Source organism: Hyperolius riggenbachi, chromosome 1 (assembly GCF_040937935.1).
Source record: "Hyperolius riggenbachi isolate aHypRig1 chromosome 1, aHypRig1.pri, whole genome shotgun sequence".
NCBI classification, from domain to species: Eukaryota; Metazoa; Chordata; class Amphibia; order Anura; family Hyperoliidae; genus Hyperolius; species Hyperolius riggenbachi.
The window spans coordinates 129200688-129218395 of record NC_090646.1 but is presented as its reverse complement, the minus strand read 5'-3'; the positions used below and the strand labels follow the sequence as shown (position 1 = coordinate 129218395).

Here is a 17708-nt window from a genome sequence, read left to right as displayed (position 1 = left end):
AAAAGCGCAATATAAATCTTATTTGTCTTGTCTACTCAAATCCTCACTTCTCCAGTCTTTAATAATCTGTAATGTAAAACTCAGATCAAGTGAGGCCAGCTTTAGTCTGGCTGTTTTATAGAGTTTGACTGAATTAGGTTTATTCTTAATACTCTATTAAGATCATTGGCACTGTACGCGACTAAATATGTCACTCATGTGGGAAACAAAATCCCTTTTTTGTTCATTCTGCAGAGGAGGGTTCTCCAAATTTGATTTATTAAAACTGTTTTACTTTGGCCCAGTTATACAGATATGCTGGTTTAATATTATTTAATACTTACATTTTGTAGGGGAAGTTTAAAGTTTATTGCAGTCTACATGTCATCATCAATTTCACTTCAGTTGGCCCATTGAGAGACTTACCTATACATAACATGAAATGATTTCAAATTTCTATCTACCGATATTAAGTCTGTGTTATTTACATTTAGGTGGCCCTAACCTTACATATCTGATGCTAACTAGTAAAACAGATCAACCAGCGGGAGAGTAGGCAGGGGTGAAGTGATACTTTACCTGGTCCCTGGCAGCTGTCCTGCAGCCAGCCAATCACCATGCTGCTTCAGTCCCAGTATGGTGATTGACTGGCTGCAGGACTCCTGTAAACTAACCAGGAAGTGGAAGAGATGCGATTCCCGGGACCAGGTAATGTATAATAATACTAGATGCCGTTAATGACACCTTGTTACTAGGTTATTTAACATTTGGGGAATTTCTAAAATGTTAAATAACCTTAGTAGCAAGACGTAATATTTTGGCATCACCAGGCGCCATTTTTTTTTGCAGTGCTATTTCTAAATGTATCCACCTGCTAAATCCAGTCACAAATTCAGGCTACTGCAACAACTTAATACTACAAAACAGAGACTCAAAGACCCTTATTCAATTCACTTTTTCACTTAAAGGGGAACTTCAGCCTAAACAAACATACTGTCATTACGTTACATTAGTTATGTTAATTCAGTTTTCTCCCCAGGATTTTTTTCCAGCCGGGTGGCATGAAAAAGTAGCCGGGTGGGGTGCGAGGGGGAATGCGGGGCAGGTGCAACTCTACCTACAGCATAAGAGGATGAGGAGGCGAGCTGATGACAGCCGGTTGCTCACCAAACTTAGTTAGATGATGCACCTGTCTAAAAGAACCTGGAGAGAAACCTGAACATGGGTGTTATAGTTGCATTTCGTACTGGGGGGTTATTGTATTTAATATGGGGGGGGGGGAAGGGGGAGTAATTTCACGTTTCATACAGGGGTGTTTGTTGCATTTCATAAAGGGGGTGATTTTTGTTTTTCATATGGTTGTTATTTGCTGCTGGGGTCCAGCGGTATTGCAGATAGTAAACAGGGGTCAGTATAGTAAATTATCTGCAATACTGCTGGACCCCAACAGCAAATAACATCCATATGAAATTACATACATGTGAACTCTGCAAGAATCACCCCCACACACTGTCCTTTCAAGCCACCTGCACTGCACATACCCTCAACACTGGATCTATGTTCCATTTTTTCTATTTTTGCAGCAGCAACTTTTCACAGACTTTGCCCAACTAGTACAGCCAGAGCTGGATTTGTAATTTTTACTGCCCTAGGCAAACTTTTCACAACTGACCTCTGGCAGATAAAATCACTTATATTAAATCTGCCAGTTGCTTCAATCAAGTAATGTATGGGCACTTACATCTTATGGGCAACCAAGCAATCAGGCAGATGAGAGACAGCATTCAGCAGCAGCCTCCATCCCCAGCAAGTCAGCTAATCTACATTGCTTATTGTTTATTTGTTTACCAGACCCTTGAAAGCTCCGTGTACTCTCCGCAGACTATGCACTATATCAGATAAGAAGTGCATTAGCAGAGGTCTGCTCACACCAGAGGAAGGGTGATTATCAATCAGTTCATGTGCAGAGTTCTGAACTTCACCAGCACTGCATGCTTCAGAGCTCGTATTGTAGAGATAGAGAAGCAGCCGGGAAACAGAGGGGGCGGGGCGTCAGAACTCATTGCCGTGCACTGGATCTGGAGCTGAAGATTCATGCAGCCAGGGCACACAGGAGAGAGAGAGACGCTGTGTGGATACGATCGCTGGTGGGAGGGGGGAAAGAGTGTCTGCAGCTTCATGCTCTCCCAGCCTCAAGTGACAGGACTAGTTTCCCTGCGCTGTTTGTATTTACCTGGCGGCTGCCTCTGCTAGCTGAGCTGCTTGCAAGCTAACAGACACAAGCAGCCAGCAAAGCGAGGCATAGAAGAGGCTTTCCGTATAGCGGTGACAGACAGTTAACCAGGCCTGCCCCTCACAACCCACCCAGCCAATCGGTGACAGACAGTTAACCAGCCCTGCCCCTTACAATCCACCCAGCCAATCACTGCTCAAGCAGGTCACACAGGCACGCTCCTGCAGTGTATAGCGAGAGCTGAGCACTTATTTATAGCAGGCAATAGAACGCTCTGCCTGCGTGACATCATTAGCCTTAGCAAGGTAGGCGGGCGGGACCTCAAAGCAGCCGGGCGGCCCGCCCACTTAAAGAGCCCTGGGGAGAACACTGTTAATTAGAATAGATCGGTAATATAATTTTTTACCCACCCTGTTTTAAAAGAACAGGCAAATGTTTGTGATTCATGGGGGCTGCCATCTTTGTCATGGGGGCAGCCATCTTTTTGGTTGAAAGGAGGTGACAAGGAGCAGAAGACACAGTTCCAACTGTCCTGTGTCCTGATAACCCCTCCTAGCTGCAAGCGCTAAGCTTCAAATGTCAAATTCAAAATGTAAAAAAATTTTTTTGCACCAAAACAGCAGAACGAGAGCAACAACATCAGAAATCCCATCATGCTTTGCACAGCATCAGGGGAAAAAAGCCTGGGCAGTTTTCTTCTGTGCAGCTAAAAATGAGGCTTGGATAAGAGAAACAAAGTTCTGATGCTGTGATACTGTTAAAGAAACACCAGGCCTTTTCAGTGCTGCTGAGTCGATTTTTAGTCCGGAGGTTCACTTTGTTTTCTCCTATGAGATACATTTTCATCTTCTATTTAAAATAGCTTTTCAGCACTGTGCAATTGAAAAAGTACCAAAAAGTAGGTGAAAAGGTACTGTCATAATGATTCTGAGTATTTTCTTGCTTGTTGGTGGCATTTTATTGATAAGGTGTCAAAATATTACCTAGGAGAACACTCAGGAGAAAAATGAACTGAATAAGGACCATATTACTGACTTATCTTCACTATAAGAAGATATCCACTGGCTCCATCATCTTGTGTAAATGTGTTATGCAACATTGCAGTCCAGAGAAGTCTAGTTAGACATTAACTTCATAAAAGACCTATGACACAGACAAAAAGGAAATAAGAAAAAACATCCATGGAAACAAAGTGAAAAGAAGAATGGCAACAGATGATATGGCCACATTTGAAAAATTTTACTGCAAGAAAAAATATAGCTGACTGAAGGTCTGGAGGGTTGAATGTCTAAAGCGGTGAGGGGAGTAGTGAGGCATGGACAAGGTTATTTGTAGGTTCATGGCTGCAAATGAGGTTGGGGATTTACGCATAATTAATGCTCTTCTCTTTGCTGTTAGATACAGGTAGGTACTCTTGTATCATTAAATACCATCCGGGAAGCATCCAAAATTCATACTGCAGAAGGTAAATAGCCCAATATATACAGAAGCTAAAAAGCAGTCCTGAGAGGGAAGATATGGCGCCACAGAATCTGATTTCAGAAAGTCTGGGATTTCACAGAAGACAAAAACAATCTATACTCACGCAGCTGCAACGTGTTTCCCACCCTCCTTTTTATTTATAACCACTTATCATTGTGAGAAGTTCCATTCATATTAAATTGTAGTCCTTTGCCGAAGTTGCTTTTAGGCTTATTGTATAAAAGAACTCTTAATTTATTGCAGAGCAGACTGCTTTACCGGGAATGATAGAAGCCAAATAAGTTGATCTCTGACGATTTAATGAATGTTAATGTTTTGCTAACCTCGGGCATGTTGCTCTGACTGCAGTCAATGACATCAAACATTGCTCTTCCTGGATCCCCTCTCTTTACGTCGCTTGCAAAGGAACGAAAAAAACAACAACACTCTAACGTAATCTAGAAGCCCATTTCTCCTTGGAACATACTGTAGCTAAAAACAGACTTACCATGATATGCATGAGATCTATTTACACACACAAGATCCAGAGTGAATTATGGCACGAGCAAGACTGATTCAATTTAAAAAGCTTTTTTTTCCCAGAAGAAAACTTATATTAGATTATAGCGTGAACTTCAGAGTACTGCACTAAGCAGTTCATTTGTCTTGTGACTTTTGTTCCACTGAAGGGAAGCTCGAGATTTGCTATAACATCTGCCTTATGAGTGTTTATAGGCATGGGTGGTGGTGGAAGTGGCATGCAGCCCGCACAGAGCATAGGCTTTTTATTATTCACTTGAGAAAATTCACACAGCATCCATGGGAAGCACCATTTTCCACACAGCTGATCGCTAAATATACAGCATGGCAGAACGATGCCCTTTCCAACGCCAATAGTGAACAAGATATTCTTAAAATACATGACATTTGAAAGCTGATGAAGAGGAAATGTTATCTTGGTTCAGGAAACTGCACAGGCGTATGTGAACTTAATTGCAATTAAAGCAAAACGGCACGGTATCATTATGTGTAATCACACATGTGATAAAGATAATTGCCCATTGAAATAATACATTAGATTGAATTGAAACACCTTGAGGAATACAGAGAAATGGATAGACCCTGTCATTTTCTAGGGTGTTAATGTGACAATACTTTACATTCTGCACACTGCTGGAAATTGTTACTTTGCTACCTTATTATATAGAAATGATTGTAGCGTACAATTAGATGGCTTATCAGTTTTGGCCTGCATGAGAGCTCTAGTAATGGGAAAAGGTTATATTTCAAATAAATGTCTCTAAAGAGATGATCAAGTTTTTGTTGTTGTTTTTTTTTAAATGTTATACTCTTAAAGTCCAGCTAGATGAAAATGAAACAAGGAAAACTCGTAATCTGGGTATGTGAATATAAACATTACATCAAGTGACAGACTAAATGCCATTATTATGTAACAGATGTACTTGTCGGTGCACTATAGCTAGTTTCTTACTATCTGTGGATACATCTGGTGGGTGGGTTGGTTAATTGTGCCGCCCAAACTATGAGGAAGTGAAGACAGGCTACATTTCCCAGACTAATGCCTGGTATACACATTATCGATTTGATCGTTTTGGCCAGTAATTGCATTACAGGTGCTAGCCTGTGACTAAAGCTTGTGGCAATGGGTGGTGCCTGAGGCAGATAGAGCATGGAAGTAGTTTGCACTTGTGTTCTTTTAACTGCACCACCTACCCAAGTTCAACTTTATGCATAAGAGAAGTGTGGAAGCCTGTTTCTGGCTCAGCCTTCTGTAGGGTTGTACTTCGCAGGAAGTGATATGCCCTACCCCCATCTGCACTGATAGGATAGCCAGAGAACTGCAGGGGTATTACATTTGTATGTCTTGAATTACAGCTTTGAACTTACATACAGCCGTCAGCTGTGGGGAGCGGGATACAGGTTACGAAAGTATTTTTTATGCCAAAATCTACATTGTTTTATTAAAAAAAACTCTTTTTATGCATAATGCATTCAAATCTGTTAACTGCATATTAAAAAGTGCCTAAAATTACCTGCCTAGCGGTATTGACAGATTATCCGTCCATACAAAACATGCTGTGAACAGTATAAACAAACATACACATCAATACTCTCCTGCACTGTATACTAGACCCTTGCTTGACACATTTTGGCAAGTTACAGGTAAAAAAGTTATAAAAATTAATTTTATCACTTTTTGCACAGAAATCCTGGGGAAATTGAACGCCAGGGAGGTTGTAGAATACTATACATGTATATAATGAAGGTAATTATTATCATATTAGTTCTGTATACAATGACCAGTCTCTGTGTCCTTTCATTGTGCTTCCACCCCCCCCGGGCTCTGCTGTCCCCATTAAAAAGAAGTCCAGGCTAGCGACACGCAGATTGTCACTAGTCTGCTATTTACCTCAGCCTGTCATTCACCCCCGCCAACTGCATTACACGGCTCCCCTGCCTGTGTCCCTTCCCTCCCCGCCTCCGTAAGCCAATTGGAGGAAGCTTACAGAGGCGGGGAGGGAAGGGACAAAGGCGGGGAGCCGCGCTATACAGGAGGTGGGGGAGCGGCGGTGACTGACAAACAGTGGTAAATAGCAGACTAGCGACAATCTGCGTGTCGCTAGCCTGGTGCTTTTTTTAATGGGGGACAGCAGAGCCGGGGGGAGGGGCTGGACACACAATGAAAGGACACAGAGGCTGGTGATTGTATACAGAACATGCCTCTGTGTCCTAATATGATTTCACAAACCCACCTCAGGTTCTCTTCAAGCAAACTTGACTTTACTTGTCTCATCTTTGCCATATTCATATAGGTAGAAAAAACAACATTTTGTAAAAAATAATACATTTAATGGCTAACTGATAGAGTTAAATTATGCAAGCTTTCTGGGATCTAGTCAATGGGGAAGGGGACTAGATCCCAGAAAGCTTGCATAATTTAACTCTATCAGTTAGCCATTAAAAGTTATTATTTTTTACAAAACCTTGTTTTTTCTACCTATATAATTTGTTTGGCTAACACGGTACAGAAACTTTTTTGCTACTACTTCGCCACATTCTAAAATCCTAAATTCCTAAATAGTATTGTACTAATGGTGCACAGTGTCCTCCCGCCTTGCTGGCCGGACCTGCAGAATGTGCTGTCTCTTTATGGGCTCAAAGGGAGAAGAATCATCGACTCAGTTGTGATGACACACATAAACAGAACATATACACACATCACATCACGACGATGCTTGTATATCATGACGACGCTTGCTTATCAAGTCAATATTTAATAAAAATGTCTGCTTGCCTTGCAAAGCACTCTTAACCCCCTTTGGCGGTTATCCTGAGCTAGGGTCGGGGCGGAAAACCACAGCTAAGAGCGGTAATCCTGACCTCTGCTCGGGGTAGCCGCCGGAGGCTGTATGCAGAGCAATGCGCGCAGGGGGAGCGTTTCTACATACCTCCCGGGGATCCTGACATTGGCTGGCATTCTTCTTCCTCTCCTCCGGGGCTCTGCTTCCTGCTGGTGAGATCGCTGGCTGTCCTCATGACGACAGCCGGCAATTTCACTTGTTGCAGCGCCACCCGGAGGATGGAGGCTTAACTGCAGTGCTGGAGCCAGGGAGGTGAGTGATTGCAGAACTGCTGCAGATCTCCCTGGCAGCATGATTTTTTTTCCAGGTTTTAGGGTCTGAAAGGGTGCAAAAAATTGCACCGCTTTTAGACCCTAAAATCTGGAAAGAATCAGAACGCCAAGGGGGTTAAACCAAGTTTCTTGCAATCCAAGGTTTTGCTATATGTGTATGTGTAGCAGAATGTCTTAATTCTAATTGCAATAATTTAATTATTTTTTTTTTCATTTTAGGTGTCATAGACAGAAATTGTTTTGCCTCTAACAGAAGTGACCCATTAACCAATGGCAATGAAAATGGACCTAATCACATTCCTTTTGTAAAAGTGGGAGACAATGTGTCGGAAAGGACGGTGGGGAAATGGGATGTGCAGACTCCTTTGTGGAATTCTAATACAACTCACAATGACCAAAGGAATACAAATATTAGTGGAGTCAAAGAGAATACAAGTCCTTTTACACACAGCACAGTAGAGGAACACAGCACAAATCAGGGAAAGACCAAAGAGCACCAAGGACTTGTCAATATTTTGGACACTTCAAGCAATCGGCCCACCACAATTGCTTCAAAGTCACTGGACAATAAAGGCACTTCTCCGGCAACTCCTATACTTATCACAGATGGTGAGAATTATGCTTTAACTTGTAAATCTAAGAGGTTTCAAACAAAAACAATCAATGAGCTCTTGTGGCTATGCTTACATGAGCTGCTACTGTTGCAGAGTGAAAAAAAAGATCCTTGGGGCATGTTGGCAGAACCTAAAAGGAACCTGCGGCTAGAGACATAGGGAGGCTGCCATATTTATTTCTTTTTAAACAATACCAGTTGCCTGGCAGCTCTGCTCATCTTTCTGGTCAGTAGGGTCTAAATCACACACCTAAAACAAGCTTGCAGCTAATCTTGTCAAGTTTGTCATAGACATCTGATCTGCATGCTTGTTCATAGCCTATGGCTAAAAGTATTAGAGGCAGAGAATCAGCAGGACTGCCCGGCAACTGGTTTTGTTTAACCACTTAACATCTCAGTCGTTTTCAGCTTATGCATCCGAGCAATGTTCACCTCCCATTCATTAGCCTATAACTTTATCACTACTTATCACAATGAACTGATCTATATCTTGTTTTTTTCCGCCACCAATTAGGCTTTCTTTGGGGGGTACATTTTGCTAAGAGCCACTTTACTGTAAATGCATTTTAACTGGAAGAATAAGAAAAAAAATGAAAAAATTCATTGTCAGTTTTCGGCCATTATAGTTTTAAAATAATACATGCCTCCATAATTAAAACCCACGTATTGTTATTGCCCATTTGTCACGGTTATTTCACCATTTAAATTATGTCCCTATCACAATGTATCGCGACAATATTTTATTTGGAAATAAAAGAGCATTTTTTCCGTTTTGCATACATTACTATTTACAAGCTTATAAAAAAAAATAGAGAGAAATATTTCATCTTTTCATAGATATTTAAAAAGTTTAGACCCTTAGGTAAATATTTATGTTTTTTTTTTTTATAGTAGTGTTTTTTTTTGTTTTTTTTTATTAAACATTTTATGTGGGCATTTTTGGGAGGGTGGGATATAAAAGTGTTTTATTTGGGGAAATATTGGTGTAGTGTAATGTTTTTGGGTATTTACTTGTAGTTTTACTTTTTGGCCACAAGATGGCAATCTCGATTTTTTTTACATGACGTCACTCTAAGCGTACAATGTACGCTTAGAGGGGCACAGCTTCAGAAAGAGCGAAGCTTCCGAGAGAAGCTGTCGCTTTTTCAGCGGGGGAGAGGAATCAATGATCGGGCTCCCTAGCCCGATACATCGATTCCGTGGCTACCGACTCCGCGGCCGGGAGTGCGCGTGCACGCGCGCGATCGCGCCTGTCGTCCTTGACGTTTTTATACGTCAAGGAGGACAAAGTGGTTAAAACAGGGCTGTGGAGACGGTACAAAAATACTCCGACTCCTTAGTTCATGAAACCGCCAACTCAGACTCTGACTCCGACTCCAACTACAACTCCTCAGCCCTGGTTTAAAATGAAATAAATGTCTCTCACCTCCGCTTCCATTTAAAGGTTAATTCTATGAACAGATTGTGTAAGTAAACTCTCATACTACATGGAGGTGGTAAAATTAGTCAGTGATTATCTATTATGATGCCCTAATGGAATTCTGAATCCATTTATTTATTTTAATGAATCCTGTGTAATCAGTTGTTAGCGAATGAAGACATCATACATACTCAAGACACTTTTTTCTAACGGTGTTTAGCACAAACCGCTGAAAATATGTTACACAATAATAGTACTGAACTTGTATGTTAGCAGTGTTGTTGGCAGTGTTGTTGACAGTGACACACAGGGGGGGGGCTAATGCAGGGAATCCCCAAAGTGGCGGCAGTGTGTATTGGTGGGCATTAGTAAGTCAGATTCCCTGCATTCGCCATATAAGACTAATTTTTTTGCGGAGAAAGTGTGTCTTGTACAGTGGGAAATATGGTAACATTAACCCATTCTCGTTCCGTCGTTTTTTACTTGAGAAATGTTCACCTCCCATTCATTAGCCTATAACTTTATCACTAATTATCACAATGAACTGATCTATATCTTGTTTTTTCCGCCACCAATTAGGCTTTCTTTGGGGGGTACATTTTGCTAAGAGCCACTTTACTGTAAATGCATTTTAACAGGAAGAATAAGAAAAAAACGGAAAAAAATGATTTCTCATTTTTCAGCCATTATAGTTTTAAAATAATACATGCCTCCATAATTAAAACTCACGTATTGTATTTGCCCATATGTCCCGGTTATTACACCTTTAAAATTATGTCCCTATCACAATGTATGGCGACAATATTTTATTTGGAAATAAAGGTGCATTTTTTCCGTTTTGCATCTATCACTATTTACAGGTTTAAAATAAAAAAAATATAGAAATATTTCATCTTTACATTGATATTTAAAAAGTTTAGACCCTTAGGTAAATATTTACATTTTTTTTTATTATTGTAATGTTTTTTTTTTATAGTAAACATTTTATTTGGGTAGTTTTGGGAGGGTGGGAGGTAAACAATAGGTTTATAATGTAAATGTGTGTTAATTTTCATTTTTTTTTACTTTTAGTTGTAGTATTACTTTTTGGCCACAAGATGGCGGCCATGAGTTTGTTTACATGACGTCACTCTAAGCGTAACACACGCTTAGAGCGACGCATGGGAGAGGTAACAAGCCAGAAAAGGCGCAGCTTCCGAGAGAAGCTGTCGCTTTTTCAGCGGGGGAGAGCAATCAGTGATCGGGCACCATAGCCCGATTCACTGATTGCCTGGCTAACGAACCACGGGCCGGGAGCACGCGATCGGCCGCGGGAGCGTGCATGGTTCCTGGACGTAGTTTCTACGTCCAGGAACCAAAATAGGTTAATATAGAGGAAACCTTTACACCTTCAACTCTTATACAGTCATTGCCGATATTGTTGGCACCCCAGAAATATTTTCAGAAAATCAAGTATTTCTCACAAGAAAAGTATTGCAGTAAGATTCACAGGGGTAGATTCACAAACGAGCGCTGCTTCAGCAGCCCTCGTTAAAAAAAAACAATTAGCGGCCGCTATGCACGCTATGCTTGGTCCTTGCAGCGTAGCAAGCCTTACTTAGTCCAGATCTAAATCCCATTGAACACCTGTGGAGAGATCTTAAAATGTAATTAACATCGTAACTAAGCACACACGGGGGTACATTTATACACAAGGGGGGGGGCAGCGCTAGGGGTTTTGTGGCATTAGTCAGTCATCCCAATATTGATTGTCATTACCACTGTGCACCCGATCAACCACAGCGGTTCAACATGTTGCAGTTCGTCCAGTTGATACATGCAGCCAATTCCAGTGCCAAAATTGGTCGTATTGTGGTTCAGGCATGCTCTTGTCTGCATTGATTGTCTTCTGAATCGATAATTATCGAATTAGATGGCAGATCAGCTGTCAAGTCGAGAGATGTATGGCCACATTTATATTAGGGACTACTAAAATGTTCTGTTCAAAGTATTTTCACTCAGTTAACTTTTCACTACATAGATTTAATAAGATTGTACAATCAAGATTGTCTCATTGATGTGCACCTTAAAGATACACATCAATGATACAATCTGAATTGTACAATCTTTTCACTTCTGTGTAATGCTGGGAATACACTGAGTTTTTTTGGCAGATTAACTGGCCGATCGATTTCCCAATCAATTGTCATTCACTTCTATGAGAAAAATGATCAAAGTCATTTTGGACCTGTCGAAAATTATTTATCTATCTGCCAAAAAAACTCATTGTGTATTCCCAGTATAACAATTGTGTAGTTAGGTCTGCTTAAAATAGCTTGAAAGGAGATTACTCATGGAATATATTTGCGTCCTGAGTTTACTGATATGTGCGGCATACAAACTTGTCAAAGCTATTATTGAATTTACAAAATGGAATATTTACCAGTTGATACTCCTGTACTAGAGGCTTGTACGCACTCAGTGTGTCTTCCTTATTGAAGGTAATTTGTGAGAGCTAAACTGCTGAGCATGAGGTGAGTACAGGCATGTTTCTCAGCTATAACCTAGAAGCATGTGCTGCCTAGTGGAGAGGAAAGGAGGGTCAACAGGGTGGTATGGGAGTGAGTGGTTTGTGACAGGGTAACTGTGAAGACTATACACTCGATCTGTTATGCAGAGATACAGTGAACTTGATTGCTAAGCAAAATTCTTAAAGTGGATCCAAGATGAATTTTTATTCATTGCATAATTGTGTTCCTTACATATAGTTTATAGGGCATTCCTCAAGCCAAATACTTTTTTTTGTTTTAATACTCTAATTCCCAATAAACTAAACAAGCCTCGCTCACAGCTTCTTCAAAACGCCAAGGCACTCAGACCCATGTAGCAAGGGCTTATGGGAGCTCAGTCTGGGCAGGAGGAGGAGGAGGTTACTAGCCAGAGATTTCAGGGGCAGAGGGGAGGGGGGAGTGAATTTTTCACAGGCTGAGGGGTGGAGATGCAGTTGCAGATTACCTGTGTAATGATCATAAACTATTGAAGCTGTATGCAACCAGATTTTCTGTGTAAACTATCTAAACTTTAGATAAGATATTTAGACAAGTTACTTGTTATAGTTAATTTTTCATCTCGGATCCGCTTTGAGCTGTACACAAGCTAGATTCTCAGTTGAGGCCTCAGAGAATGAGCATCTTGACAGGTTTTTTTTTTCTATGAGCCTTTAGTATTTGCAAATCTTTTGCTCAGTACCCAAGTAAAGACATAATGAGGAGTGCAGAGAGGTTATTTACAATGTTAGAAGCAGTGGAAACCGTGTCAAAGAAAATGTTTTTTAATGGATCACCTCACATTATAGCTTGTTTACTATTTATATAAGCACAATGTTATCGCTGGTGCTGTACATGCTTTGGGTCACATGCCTGAAAAGTAAATGATGCAAGTACGTGCTTAAAGTACAGGCGCCCGTTTGGAAACATGATGATCACACTTAAAGTACACTGACTATTTAAAGAGTAATATGAGCGCTGCGTAATATGTTGTCGATTTATAAATACAATAAATAAATAAAGTGCCGTCATATGTTCTACAAAAATTGTTTTATGAAAGTATCTAAGATCATAACCGTGTGAGGGAAGGCTTTCATTAGACGCTAAAGAGGAATTTAGGCATCTATGCACTAATTAACCCATTTAAACTGGAGACTCCTGTAGGCATAATAAAAGTCGAAGAACACCTGACATCAGTTTCAATCATCTAACGTTTGTGTAGATGATAACTGTAGGATTGGGTCTGCCTTTACTAAGGGTCGGTCCACACTAAACCCGGTTGCAGAACGCAATCCGCGGTCCGGGCTCCCGTTTTTAGAAACCGGAACACAAACTGACCTGTGCTGCCCTTTTGCAGCAAATGTTTTTGATCCATTTGCATTCTTTTTTTTTTTTTTTTTTTTTTTACCCCCCAAAAAACTGATGGCTGAGGGGGTAGCAGCCAGGACTGGGGGTAGTGGGCACAGCGGCTGGGGGTCGCCACCCTGTCCCTCACCTGGGTCCCCCCGTCCCCGCGTTCCCCCTCCAGCTACGTGCGGCAAAAGCATAAGCGAGCGGGGAAGCACCTTACTTCCTCTGCTCACCGTGACTTCCTGCAATGCTGCCCTCTAGTGGGCCGGCATTGCCGGAAGTCACGTGGTGAGCAGAGGAAGAAAGGTAATTACTTCCCCTCTTGCTCTTTCTTTACTTTTGCCGCAAATAGCTGGAGGGGAAGCGGGGATGGGGGGTCCCAGGTGGGGGAGAGTGGGAGCGCCCCCTCCCTGCCTCTGTGCCCGCTACCCTCCATCCTGGCTGCTACCCCCTCAGGCTACCTGGGGAACACCCATTGGGATGACGTGAAGGCTCCGGTTTTGACCAGGCCCCCAGAATGGAGCCACGGATACGTTTTTAAAACAATGTGAACCGGCTCTTAATTAGGTACGTTCCCACAACATTCAAAAGGAAGTATATTGGATGCCTCACTTAAACTGGTTCTGCAGATGGCAACACAAGAAGTTACCATAATTAGTGGTCCGCTTTTAGCAGTTCCATGAGGTTTTTACGAATCTTACATCTGACCACACACAACCAGATCTTGGACTGGTTCCACCCAGGATAGATCCATCCCAAACAAAATACAGAAGGAAGACTTGCTGTGATCTATGTTCCAAATTTCAGTGCCTGTTCCAGTTGCAATTTACATAGGTAAATGTGGTGCTTTTTAAATTGCTGAAAATTTATTTTAGTTTCAAAGATTTTTATTGAAAGCATAAAAATAGCACAGCAAAAATGCAACCTCATAAAAAATGAACACACTGACAGAAATAAAGTCAGCAATTGAATAAGTCAGTAACTACCATTGTTCAGCAACCAAAACAGTCAGAAATGACTATATAGTCAGTTTACATGGTATCACATTGTACCCTTATCTGGATGGAGGGGGGACCCATTAGATTTCCCATATCAGTCAAAACGGGCACGCACAAGAAGGTAGGGTATGAAGGTGACTCGAGAACCATAACATACTGTTTCCATATTTTCATTATATACATATGCTTTTATAAGTCCATCCTTTTTGTTTATACAAAAAAAAAGTCTTGTATGTACCTCCTTCTGTCCCCCTGTGTGAGTCCGTTAGTCCCTCTGTGCCGCCTTCTATCCTCCTCTGTGACTCCTTCTGCCCCCCCTTTTGCCTCCTTCTGTCCCCCTGCGGCTTGTTCTGTCTCTCGTTGTGACTCTTTTTGGCCTTCCCTCTGTCCCCATGCCTCTTGGTGTCCCCTTGAGCCTCCTTCTGTCCCCTTGTGCCTCCTTCTGTCCCCTTGTGCTTCCCCTGCCACCCTGTGCATCCCTCCATCCCACAGCCTAGGTTCCTTCTGTCCCCTTTGTGCCGCGCTCTGTCCCCCTGTGCCTCCTTATGTCCACTTGTGACGCTATCTGTCCCTGCCCCCCTCCTGCAATCCCCTAGCCCAGTGCTTAAATGCAAAGTATAGCGCAGCAGAAGCTGTGCTCTCACCTCCCTTTCTGAGTCCAGTGCTGTGCCTGTGTGACCCTCCTGTCTGTCTCCTGCTTCCTCTAGTGCTGGCCCCTCACTCTCCTCATATCGCATGTAATCCTGCTACATGTGGTAGGAGAAGCTGGGCACTCCAGGTGTGAGAGCACAGCTCCAGCTGCGATATACACTGCATTTACGAAGCTGTGGAGAGCCGGAAGAGGGTGTGCAAAGAAATATGACAGGATCCGGGGGGGGGGGGGGGGAGCAGGACTTCTCACCAAGAGTGATGAAAAGGCTAGAAATGCCCCTTCGACTCCCTCAAGCCTTAAAGATCAATGCGGCACAAACTGGAGAAACCAGAAGCCACAAAATGCAAATGTAGTAGGCACAATCATAATGAACCATTTCTTTTTAAACCCCCTCATGCAGTGGCCGACATCTGACAAGTGAGTATGTGAGCAGGGGCGTAACTATAGACCCTGCAAGGGATGCCTCCGCAGGGGGGCCAAGAAGCCACAGGGGGTTTGAGTTTGAGAGACTGACAGCTAAGGGCATGGAGAGAAAAAAACGTATTCTGCTCTCGCACCATTGTTATTTTGACTGCATGTGTCCACCACATAGATAAGGAATCATTCACACTTTGGAATTTGTATACTGTCCCTGCTCCCTAGGGTTTGTAAAAAAAACATCTGTCTCACACTGCAGCAAAGTTCTGATGACTTCATGTACAACCTTACAAACAAAGGAGTCACAATTTGAAAAAAAGTTGTAGACTGTCCCTTCAGCAATCACTCTGAAGAGATTCCTAGATTCTTATCACACACATGCTAATGACCTTATGGTGTCTCATTACTTTTACAACACAGCAGAGTGGGTAAGATTGATGTCTGACTGTAGCTGCCTCATTGAGAGCTTGTTGTCTCATATTGAGTCCAAGATCCTGTAATAACAGTATCAGTCAGTGACATTCTGAATGTTTTGCCACAGTGAATACTATATCTTATGTTCAGCATGTCATTGTTGTTCCTCCATATAGCATGTGCTCTCATGGTAGTAAAATAATACGGCTGTGTGTGTATGTATGTACTGGGAACAGATCTGCGACAAGGGACTTGTTGGCTGCAAGGGGCTGGAGGAAGCCCCGGGTAAGTAGATCTGGGGGTAGCATAGATTGCCTGATGTTTCCTTTAAGTCTAAGTTTTTTTTTATCTGCATGGGGAAAACACGTTGGTCCTCAGTTTTCCTGTGCAGAAAGCGAGGGAGGTGGGGTGGGGGGGCCCCATCCAAGGTTTCGCAGGGGGGCTCAGTGATGTCTAGTTACTCCCCTGCATGTGAGTATACACTGTAAGCTTGCACTTCTACCCAGGCACCTGAAATACACTGGGTGGGGAGCTTTAAAGCAAACCCGTGGCATACCCAATAGAAAAAATGATATGCTTAGCTATGAAAAGGGAACCCTTTTGATGCTCCATAAGCTTCTGGTGTCTTCCGCAAGACCACTGCCACTGCCTAGGACCCTCTGGAAGTTTAAATTTGCACTCCCCATTGTGCACTAGTATGGCCGTGCCTGCAAAGTAGCACAGAGCCACTTGTGGACGAGTGAGGAAAGTGGACACTATAACCGTGTTCTCCCCAGATTTTTCCCAGAACGTCTCAGGACAGCAACCCTGAGATATGTCTCCCTCCACATTCACTGGACAGGAACTAGATTAAACAATTTGCATAATTAGATAGGCAGGGCATACACACACATATATATATCGTCATGTCCTTACCCCCTCAGTTGTTTTCCTGTCCAGCAGGATGCTAGATGTAGGGGGTAAGGCTGGCCACCCATGTGAGTCCACAGGAGCCGCGGCTTGTGTGATTCCCCTTTGTCGGCGCTGGCTAGTTGCTCAGCGCGGGATCATGCTGTGCGCACTGGCCTCTCCCCTTGTGCTATGTTCGGAGGACAAGCGGCGTCTGAATCCGGAAACTACCCGCCCTAGGGTCACGTGACAGGCGCCTCACGTGACCGGAAGTCGGAAATCCAGAAGCAGGAAGTTCCTGGCCCGGCGTGCGTTCCAGCGGACATTGCAGCATGGAAATCAGCGTCAGCTGACACACCAGTCTCAGCTGCAGGGGATTGCCGGGAGGAACGCTAAAGGGATTACCACAGGAGGTAGGAATCAGCATTAGGTTAATGCACAATGGGTGGGCTTAAGCAATTATGTTAAACAGCTATTTAAGCTGATGTCCTAGTCTCACTATGCGTTTGACTATGGAGGTTGCCGATGGATCTTCCTCCCAGGGCTCTGTGGAGACAAGTTCCGTACCCTCTCTGGTATGTAACATTTGAGGTGATTGTTTACATATCCTTAGGAGAGTTATTAGGCTTGGCTGAGCTAATGGCTGGTATTTGTTTTTATTTCAGCCTAAAATGGAAAGACCAGTTTCTAAGTCTGAATCCAAATCCGGATCAAGACAAGACAAAACTGATAAAACTGATAAGCCTGACAAGCCTGATAAACTTGATAAACCTGATAAAGCGGACAAGACTGCATCACATGCTGGTTCTAGAACAACGCATAAATCAGGGAAAAGATGTGTTATATGTGGAAATTATATGTCATCTACCTCAAAAGTATTATGCCAAGATTGTACTAAAAAGGTGGTTAATGAGGAAACCCCCACTATGTTAAAGGAATTGAAAGGATGGATTAGATCTGAAAATCTTCCGCTGTACAGACTATCAGGGCCCCAGAAGCGGCAGTATCAAATGTATAAATGTCTTCAGTGCCGGTAGCAGTCTCTGCGGTCCCAGCAGAGTCAGAGATCCCAGGGCCTTCAGGTTCAGTTCCTTTAGAGGGCC

At 42.6% G+C, this 17708-nt stretch overlaps 1 protein-coding gene across 2 annotated transcripts in view; it reads left to right on the top strand.

Moving 5' to 3' along the window:
- The window catches only part of CORIN (corin, serine peptidase), a 279818-nt gene that overhangs the window by 87818 nt on the left and 174292 nt on the right, over positions 1 to 17708 (top strand). For both annotated transcript variants that reach the window (XM_068278537.1, XM_068278536.1), the window contains exon 3: positions 7548 to 7937. In XM_068278537.1, coding sequence (XP_068134638.1) covers positions 7548 to 7937 — 390 coding nt within the window. The remainder of the gene's footprint in view (positions 1 to 7547; positions 7938 to 17708) is intronic.